This window comes from Salvelinus alpinus, chromosome 31 (genome assembly GCF_045679555.1).
Source record: "Salvelinus alpinus chromosome 31, SLU_Salpinus.1, whole genome shotgun sequence".
Classification (NCBI taxonomy): Eukaryota; Metazoa; Chordata; class Actinopteri; order Salmoniformes; family Salmonidae; genus Salvelinus; species Salvelinus alpinus.
The window spans coordinates 33,864,938-33,875,788 of NC_092116.1; the positions used below are offsets into that span (position 1 = coordinate 33,864,938).

Genomic DNA, 10,851 nt, shown 5'->3' on the forward strand with positions numbered 1-10,851 from the left:
GGTTCCACTAGTTAATAAAACCAGCATCACTTTTGGTTCCACTAGTTAATAAAACCAGCAACTCTTTTGGTTCCACCAGTAATGAAAACCAGCATCTCTTTTGGTTCCACTAGTTAATGAAACCAGCATCTCTTTTGGTTCCACTAGTTAATGAAACCAGCATCTCTTTTGGTTCCACTAGTTAATGAAACCAGCATCTCTTTTGGTTCCACTAGTTAATAAAACAAGCATCACTTTTAGTTCAACTAGTTAATAAAAACAGCATCTCTTTTGGTTCCACTAGTTAATAAAACCAGCATCACTTGTTGTTCCACTAGTTAATAAAACCAGCATCTCTTTTGGTTCCACTAGTTAATAAAACCAGCATCTCTTTTGGTTCCACTAGTTAATAAAACCAGCATCTCTTTTGGTTCCACTAGTTAATGAAAACAGCATCTCTTTTGGTTCCAGTAGTTAATGAAAACCAGCATCTCTTTTGGTTCCACTAGTTAATAAAACCAGCATCTCTTTTGGTTCCACTAGTTAATAAAACCAGCATCTCTTTTGGTTCCACTAGTTAATGAAACCAGCATCTCTTTTGGTTCCACTAGTTAATAAAACCAGCATCACTTTTAGTTAAACTAGTTAATGAAACCAGCATCTCTTTTGGTTCCACTAGTTAATACAACCAGCATCTCTTTTGGTTCCACTAGTTAATGAAACCAGCATCTCTTTTGGTTCCACTAGTTAATAAAACCAGCATCACTTTTAGTTAAACTAGTTAATGAAACCAGCATCTCTTTTGGTTCCACTAGTTAATAAAACCAGCATCACTTTTGGTTCCACTAGTTAATAAAACCAGCATCTCTTTTGGTTCCAGTAGTTAATGAAAACAAACATCTCTTTTGGTTCCACTAGTTAATAAAACCACCATCTCTTTTGGTTCCACTAGTTAATGAAACCAGCATCTCTTTTGGTTCCACTAGTTAATAAAACCAGCATCACTTTTGGTTCCACTAGTTAATAAAACCAGCATCTCTTTTGGTTCCACTAGTTAATAAAACCAGCATCTCTTTTGGTTCCACTAGTTAATAAAACCAGCATCACTTTTGGTTCCACTAGTTAATAAAACCACCATCTCTTTTGGTTCCACTAGTTAATGAAAACCACCATCTCTTTTGGTTCCACTAGTTAATAAAACCACCATCTCTTTTGGTTCCACTAGTTAATAAAACCAGCATCACTTTTGGTTCCACTAGTTAATAAAACCACCATCTCTTTTGGTTCCACTAGTTAATAAAACCAGCTTCTCTTTTGGTTCCACTAGTTAATAAAACCAGCATCTCTTTTGGTTCCACTAGTTAATAAAACCAGCATCACTTTTGGTTCCACTAGTTAATAAAACCACCATCTCTTTTGGTTCCACTAGTTAATGAAACCAGCATCTCTTTTGGTTCCACTAGTTAATAAAACCAGCATCACTTTTGGTTCCACTAGTTAATAAAACCACCATCTCTTTTGGTTCCAGTAGTTAATGAAACCAGCATCTCTTTTGGTTCCACTAGTTAATAAAACCAGCATCACTTTTGGTTCCACTAGTTAATAAAACCACCATCTCTTTTGGTTCCACTAGTTAATAAAACCAGCATCTCTTTTGGTTCCACTAGTTAATGAAAACAAACATCTCTTTTGGTTCCACTAGTTAATAAAACCAGCATCTCTTTTGGTTCCAGTAGTTAATAAAACCAGCATCACTTTTGGTTCCACTAGTTAATGAAAACAAACATCTCTTTTGGTTCCACTAGTTAATGAAAACCAGCATCTCTTTTGGTTCCACTAGTTAATGAAAACCAGCATCTCTTTTGGTTCCACTAGTTAATGAAAACAAACATCTCTTTTGGTTCCACTAGTTAATAAAACCACCATCTCTTTTGGTTCCACTAGTTAATAAAACCAGCATCACTTTTGGTTCCACTAGTTAATAAAACCAGCATCTCTTTTGGTTCCAGTAGTTAATGAAAACAAACATCTCTTTTGGTTCCACTAGTTAATAAAACCAGCATCTCTTTTGGTTCCACTAGTTAATAAAACCAGCATCTCTTTTGGTTCCACTAGTTAATGAAAACAAACATATCTTTTGGTTCCACTAGTTAATGAAACCAGCATCTCTGTTTACAACTCTTTATAGAAAACAAACGGACAGTTATACTCTATTACAGGGAGACAGATTCCACCCTGAGACAATACTCTATTACAGGGAGACAGATTCCACCCAGAGACAATACTATATTACAGGGAGAGATTCCACCCTGAGACAATACTATATTACAGGGAGACAGATTCCACCCTGAGACAATACTCTATTACAGGGAGACAGATTCCACCCTGAGACAATACTATATTACAGGGAGACAGATTCCACCCTGAGACAATAATCTATTACAGGGAGACAGATTCCACCCTGAGACAATACTCTATTACAGGGAGACAGATTCCACCCTGAGACAATACTATATTACAGGGAGACAGATTCCACCCTGAGACAATACTATATTACAGGGAGACAGATTCCACCCTGAGACAATACTATATTACAGGGAGACAGATTCCACCCTGAGACAATACTATATTACAGGGAGACAGATTCCACCCTGAGACAATACTATATTACAGGGAGACAGATTCCACCCTGAGACAATACTATATTACAGGGAGACAGATTCCACCCTGAGACAATACTCTATTACAGGGAGACAGATTCCACCCTGAGACAATACTCTATTACAGGGATACAGATTCCACTCTGAGACAATACTATATTACAGGGAGACAGATTCCACTCTGAGACAATACTATATTACAGGGAGACAGATTCCACCCTGAGACAATACTATATTACAGGGAGACAGATTCCACTCTGAGACAATACTATATTACAGGGAGACAGATTACACCCTGAGACAAAACTATATTACAGGGAGACAGATTCCACCCTGAGACAATACTCTATTACAGGGAGACAGATTCCACTCTGAGACAATACTATATTACAGGGAGACAGATTCCACCCTGAGACAATACTCTATTACAGGGAGACAGATTCCACCCTGATACAATACTATATTACAGGGAGACAGATTCCACTCTGAGACAATACTATATTACAGGGAGACAGATTCCACCCTGAGACAATACTATATTACAGGGAGACAGATTCCACTCTGAGACAATACTATATTACAGGGAGACAGATTCCACCCTGAGACAATACTATATTACAGGGAGACAGATTCCACCCTGAGACAATACTATATTACAGGGAGACAGATTCCACCCTGAGACAATACTATATTACAGGGAGACAGATTCCACCCTGAGACAATACTATATTACAGGGAGACAGATTAAACCCTGAGACAATACTATATTACAGGGAGACAGATTCCACCCAGAGACAATACTCTATTACAGGGAGACAGATTCCACCCTGAGACAATACTCTATTACAGGGAGACAGATTCCACCCTGAGACAAAACTATATTACAGGGAGACAGATTCCACCCTGAGACAATACTATTATACAGGGAGACAGATTCCACCCTGAGACAATACTATATTACAGGGAGACAGATTCCACCCTGAGACAATACTATATTACAGGGAGACAGATTCCACCCTGAGACAATACTATATTACAGGGAGACAGATTCCACCCTGAGACAATACTATTATACAGGGAGACAGATTCCACCCTGAGACAATACTATATTACAGGGAGACAGATTCCACCCTGAGACAATACTATATTACAGGGAGACAGATTCCACCCTGAGACAATACTATATTACAGGGAGACAGCTTCCACCCTGAGACAATACTCTATTACAGGGAGACAGATTCCACCCTGAGACAATACTCTATTACAGGGAGACAGATTCCACCCTGAGACATTACTATATTACAGGGAGACAGATTCCACCCTGAGACAATACTATATTACAGGGAGACAGATTCCACCCTGAGACAATACTATATTACAGGGAGACAGATTCCACCCTGAGACAATACTCTATTACAGGGAGACAGATTCCACCCTGAGACAATACTCTATTACAGGAAGACAGATTCCACCCTGAGACATTAAAAAGAGAACTTCCAAGAAGCCAGTGTTTCAGACTGCGTGGTGTATGTCTCTCCACAGAGGACTCTGTAGAAACAGCAGCTGAGATGTGCAATATGTTTCTAAGAGGCTCCTCTCCACAATGTGTTTCTAAGAGGCTCCTCTCCACAATGTGTTTCTAAGAGGCTCCTCTCCACAATGTGTTTCTAAGAGGCTCCTCTCCACAATGTGTTTCTAAGAGGCTCCTCTCCACAATGTGTGGATGAAGCTCTTAATGTGGCATTAGGGGAAACACCAGATGAACTGCTACAACAAAGAGCCACTAGAGCTAAAGACCTCTGTAATGTTCACCACCACATAGTAGCCAGATTGTTTTGGGGGGGGGGAGGCCTAGAAAAATGTGGATAGGCATTTCTTCTACTTGTTTATTACATATATTTTGCGATGTGCACCGTATATTATTTCGTAATACAATCGTTTTATACTAGTGCATAGTACTAGGAGCAACCTCGTTACATATACAAATAATGACTTATCCCAGCATATTAAAATAAGATAGTAACTTTAGACCAGTTGCCAACACCATAAAACTCATCTTCAGGCGCACTTTAATCTCGATGGGCAAACAAGCCTATGTTTGATGTTACCATTTATACCACGGCGGACAGTAGTACTATAAAAAGGTACCTTACCTTTAGTAGACGTATCAATAAGGCGTGACCTACATCACAAAGCGCAGACGGCGAGGCTTTGAGTTGAATATGGTGATGATTTCATACTTAATCCAATGTGTCTGTCAGTTCACGCTCTAAAGACAGAGAACTGAAGTGGTTCAGCCGGGCGCTTGTCATTGATGTGCGAAGACGATGTTTTATCCTACTTGTTGTTGAGAAAAGTCTCTCCACACCGCATGATGTCATTGGAAGTGTGACAATGATCCTTAACAGAGAGTTTATATTAGGGGAAATATAATCAGGGCAGCTGTCAAGTACACTCATTATGGAGGAAAAGTCACTCTTTCCCATGTTCATTTTGCGACTCAACTGCTGAATAAAAACAGTGAATTCAGCATCCTCAATTGATATTAATGATCGCATGTGGTCTTCAGCTGCTCTTGAATGCCGCAGGTTGGGGATCCTTTGGAAAAGGAGGCTGCCGCTTGCATGATCCCATATGTGTTGAAATCTGGAGTTTAACTCAGTAATCTGTCTGTCTAGAATATTGTTCCAAAGTTGCCTCAGGTCACTGTCATTCTTAATGCTGGATGTTACCCCTAATGAAGTTGTGACTACACTGTCTGCCAATTTTACAGGCAGTTTTCGTTGCCGTGATGCGCTCACATCCCAATGACTAATATCATGCTTAATCATCATCTCTTCAGTTAGCTTGAGACATTTATCAAAGTCTCCTCCTGAGTTATCTGGGTGGGGGAGGCATGTCTGGCTCAACGTGGCATTGGCGGTTGTGATGGTGATTGCGGTTGTTTCTATCCTGGCGCCACCTGTTAATGTCTCATTCTAGTGCAGGGGTGTCAAACTCATTTTCACCGAGGGCCACATCAGCATAATGGCTGTCCTCAAAGGGCCAGATGTAACTTATAAATGTAATCGAATGTAATGTAAAATAAATGTAACTCCTCCTTAATGTTAAATAACTCATTATTTATTATAACTTATTCAAGTGACAATTACAGTTGCATAGAAAATATATGTTTGCTTGTAGCTCTAACATAAATCCTTTTAAATTTTGTCAGCTTATGAAAACCCACATAACTCCATTAATGAAGGATCAAACTGTCCAAGTGAATAAAGAAAAATAACATAAAACTTAGCTGCAAAGAACATGTATGACACATGTAGCATTTTACAAAAAAAGGCTGCACACAGCCGTGCACCCAACTGATGGTTTGATGACAACAATTTGTCTGCATACACACATAAACCTGCAAACATTAAATAATTACTACAGCAGCTACACATAAATAATATGTAATCAACTAAAAATACCAAAATAAAGGTTGACTCAGTTCACAACTATATTGGTCAAGTTTTTCGGTTAGTCTTTGATGAGGAGATGCTGCCTGTCCTTGAACACACCAAGTGGATTCTCTCTCTACTATCGATTGATCATGTTCTGAAAATGATAAACACAAAACAAAATGCAAGCACAATCATTAAATTGCACACAGTTTAACTGTTCTTCTTCTTGGTTGAATTACATTTTATTATATTTTAATTAAGTTTAAAAAAAAATGCTTGCCTGTGTGTTTTCTGACCAGATGTCTGACACCGTTTTCCCGTTACCAGTGTGTCAATGTCTGGTTTTAGGTCCTGTGCTGAGGCAATGCGTAGAACAGCATGGAGGTTGTCATCCGTGAGGCGTGATCTGTGCTTGTTTTTGTTCAGATTCATTATGGAAAAAAACTGTTCGCACAGATAGGTGCTCCCAAACATGGACAGAACACGGGCAGCATGAAGTCGAAGCTGTGGCATCAAACCAGGAGGCAGCAGACGGTAAAAGTCCTGGATTGTAGCATCCTGAAACTTTGCTCTCAGGCCACTGTCGCTTTGAAGCTCAATTAGCTCCATCTGAAGGTGTTGGGGTGCAGTGCAGACATCGGTGGTGAAAGGATTGGCAAAGATGTCAAAGCCAGACTGTTGTGCTCTGAAGTCAGAGAAGCGCCGATCAAACTCAGTCTTTAACCAGCTCAGTTTGGTAGCCAACTGAGCACATGAAAAAGTCTCGGGAAATGAGGCTGACATGCTCTGACAAACAGGAAAGTGAACAAGATTGTCCTGTTTCACTTGCCACATCCATAAGTCCAATTTACGCTGGAAAGCCGTGATCGTGTCGGACATCTGCGTGATGACTTGTTTGCGTCCCTGCAGCTTCTGATTCAGCTGGGCGAGATGGTCGGTTATGTCACACAACACAGCAAAGTCACACATCCACTTTGGATCTGATAGTTCAGACATGAGTTTTCCTTTACTCTGCATAAAAAGAGCAATGTCTTTCCTGAGCTCGAAAAATCGCTTGAGGACTTTGCTCCTACTCAGCCACCGCACTTCTGTATGGTACAGCACATCCCCGTGTTCCGAGCCCATCTCCAGCAAAAACTGCTGGAACTGACGGTGATTCAGGCCACGCGCCCGAATGAAGTTCACTGTTTTCATGACTGTGGTCACAATGTCCTCCATCCCCAGCACCTTCCCACACAAAGCTTCTTGATGGATAATGCAATGATACGTTATCAAAGGCGTGTGACAGTTAATTTTTTGCATTTTCCCCTTCATTAGTCCAACCAAGCCCACTTTTCCTCCACACATTGCCGGTGCACCGTCTGTAGTTAATCCTACCAAGTTTTCCCACTGCAATGCATTTTTACTTACGGACTTCTCTACCGCATCAAAAATGTTCTGTCCCGTCGTGGTCCCATGCATTGCAGCCACATCCAACAGCTCCTCAGTGATAGAGAGGTCCGACTTTACGCCTCTAATAAAAATTGATAACGGCGCCGTGTCCGTGTTATCTGTGCTTTCATCAACAGCTAATGAAAAAGCTGTGTAGCTGCGTGTCTCCTCGGCCGGCTGTGTTGTAAGATTTTCTGCTAGTTCCTTCACTCGGTCGACGATGGTGTTTCTTGATAAACTGACATTTTTAAAAGTCTGTAACTGGTCGGGACACACCTGCTCACAGACCTTCAGCATGCACTGCTTCAAAAACGCTCCCTCTGAAAAAGACTTGGAAGCGTGGGCGATTTCTTCAGCCACAATGAAGCTAGCTTTCACCGCGGCCTCGTTTTTGGCTGTGGATTTCATGAACAAACTCTGCTGCGACCGCAGTTTGCCTTTTAATTCTTGGGCAATTTGTTGCTTTTCTTGAAGGCTAGCTTTAGCGTACTTAGCTCCGTGTTTGGTGTCAAAATGTCGACGCAGATTGTACTCTTTGACAACCGACACCGCCTCGTAACACAAAAGACATACCGGTCTTTCTCCTTGAAGCGCAAACAAGTATTCGCCTTCCCATCTTTCTTGAAACAGTCTTCCGTCTGCATCAACTTTTCTCTTTCTGGACATTTTGGGATCATTATTTATATCTCAATTCCACTCGTTGGCATGGACACTGCCGTGGCTAGCGTAGTCGAAAGGCATTGTGGGAATGTAGTTTTTGGTCAAAGCACGCTCTTAATTTATTTTTTGGTATTTATTTTTAGACACTCAAAACTTTTAAGCTCTCGCGGGCCACATAAAATGACCTGGCGGGCCACATCTGGCCCGCGGGCCTTGAGTTTGACACATGTGTTCTAGTGGAAACTATCCTGTACCCACCTGTTAATGTCTCATTCTAGTGGAAACTATCCTGGCGCCACCTGTTAATGTCTCATTCTAGTGGAAACTATCCACCTGTTAATGTCTCATTCTAGTGGAAACTATCGGTAGATTGATCCGTATTATTTTCTGGCACACACTTTTTCCTCCAGACGTCTATTTTTTGGAAAAACCTAGGGATCGACATTTGGTTTGCCATTGCTAGAACTACTAAATCACCTTAGCTGGTGAGTCACTTCCAGTAAACTAGCGCGGTAGAGCTTGCTAGTTTCTGCTCTACAAAGTTTATCCACGTGACGTTGTTCAGGTAAACCACCGTATGATTTAAACATTTTTTTTAACCAATAGTCGGAAGCCAACGTGATTGTCGCGGACTATTTCCTTGTTACATTATATTAAAATGACCCATAGAAAATAAATCTCACACTCATTTATTTTAAACATGTAATAAAATAAATACAAATAATAATGTATATTGAATAATAATAATAATAATAATAACGTTTTTGGGGCCTGAGATCAAACCTACCCGTGGCCGCTGCCACCACATAGACTTGGAACTCGCACAAAGTGGGAGATGCTGTCAAGAACCATTGTCATGTTTTATCAGACCCAGCTCTGCCAGCTGAATTTAAGAACCCACCACTTATTGTATATAGGAGAGGTCGCAATTTACGCAACAAATTGGTCCATGCCAAACTTCCAGCCACAAAAGAAAACGAGCCAGGCTCTTTTACGCCCTCTTCTGATTGGTAGCTATAAATGCAGATGCTGAGCCCAGTGCAACAATATGATGAAGTGTGAACGTTTCTGCCACCCACATACAGGAGAACGGTTCCAAATAAATGACATTATTACGTGTTCCACCACCCATGTTATCTACATGATTAAATGTCCATGTGGGTTGTGTTATGTAGGTAAACACCACCCATGTTATCTACATGATTAAATGTCCATGTGGGCTGTGTTATGTAGGTAAACACCACCCATGTTAACTACATGATTAAATGTCCATGTGAGCTGTGTTATGTAGGTAAACACCACCCATGTTGTCTACATGATTAAATGTCCATGTGGGTTGTGTTATGTAGGTAAACACCACCCATGTTATCTACATGATTAAATGTCCATGTGGGTTGTGTTATGTAGGTAAACACCACCCATGTTATCTACATGATTAAATGTCCATGTGGGTTGTGTTATGTAGGTAAACACCACCCATGTTATCTACATGATTAAATGTCCATGTGGGTTGTGTTATGTAGGTAAACACCACCCATGTTATCTACATGATTAAATGTCCATGTGGGCTGTGTTATGTAGGTAAACACCACCCATGTTATCTACCTGATTAAATGTCCATGTGGGTTGTGTTATGTAGGTAAACACCACCCATTTTATCTACATGATTAAATGTCCATGTGGGTTGTGTTATGTAGGTAAACACCACCCATGTTATGTTGTAAATGTGAACATGAATTAATGCCTCCACTTCAGACTACTCTGACGTTTCTTCTTGAACGGAACCCAATGATTTATGAAAACTTACTTAATGTCCTCATTGTGGGTTAACAGACGTGTTCAGGGCCAGCCCTCCCGTTTTCGGTGGCCAACTACAATAGGAGGATGGCGAACGGAGAGAGTGGAGAGACCAAGGCTTGTCTATTCCAAGCAAAACAATGCAGACTTCTGTTTTTGCGGCAAACTTTTTTTCACAAGCGTGCAAATCTGCGCTGGTCAGGGATGGAACCAGGGACTGGAAGAGTCAGTGTCACCTCCTCAGCCTCTCATGAGAAGTCACATGGCCACCCAGATAGTTTCCAGAGGTGGAAGGAGCTGGAGATCAGGCTGGTGTCCAAGCAAACTCACATGATTTGATTTCAGGACCCTGGACAGCTACCGAGAGAAAACATCGCTGACTGCAATGCAGCACCACAGCAGGGGAAAGAGGCCACTCTACACAATAAATACATGATGATGTTGGACAATCACATTCAATATGGAAATAAACGAAATTCGTTAAGGCTGGGTCATTGACAGAAAGGGTATTTTACACTGCTCCAGCGAAACGAGGCCGCCATGCATTCATAACGAGGCCCACCCATTTATAACGAGGCCCACCATGCATTCATAACGAGGCCCACCATGCATTTATAACGAGGCCCGACATGCATTTATAACGAGGCCCACCATGCATTTATAACGAGGCCCACCCATTTATAACGAGACCCACCCATTTATAACGAGGCCCACCCAATTATAACGAGGCCCACCATGCATTTATAACGAGGCCCACCCAATTATAACGAGGCCCACCCATTTATAACGAGGCCCGCCATGCATTTATAAAGAGGCCCACCCATTTATAACGAGGCCCACCCATTTATAACGAGGCCCACCATGCATTTATAACGAGGCCCACC

General features: G+C 41.2%; 1 protein-coding gene across 1 annotated transcript; it reads right to left on the reverse strand.

Moving 5' to 3' along the window:
- Positions 1-5,746: 5,746 nt before the first annotated feature.
- Positions 5,747-8,301, reverse strand: LOC139561512 (general transcription factor II-I repeat domain-containing protein 2-like). The gene is made up of 2 exons (XM_071378689.1): positions 6,360-8,301; positions 5,747-6,233 (listed from the first exon to the last, which is right to left on the reverse strand). The coding sequence occupies exons 1-2, from the start codon at positions 8,174-8,176 to the stop codon at positions 6,227-6,229; spliced, it is 1,824 nt and encodes a 607-aa protein (XP_071234790.1). The 5' UTR covers positions 8,177-8,301; the 3' UTR covers positions 5,747-6,226.
- Positions 8,302-10,851: the final 2,550 nt, after the last annotated feature.

Coding starts and splice junctions, on each gene's coding strand:
- LOC139561512 (XM_071378689.1), bottom strand. CDS start 8,176: ATGTCCAGAAAGAGAAAAGTTGATGCAGACGGAAGACTGTTTCAAGAA.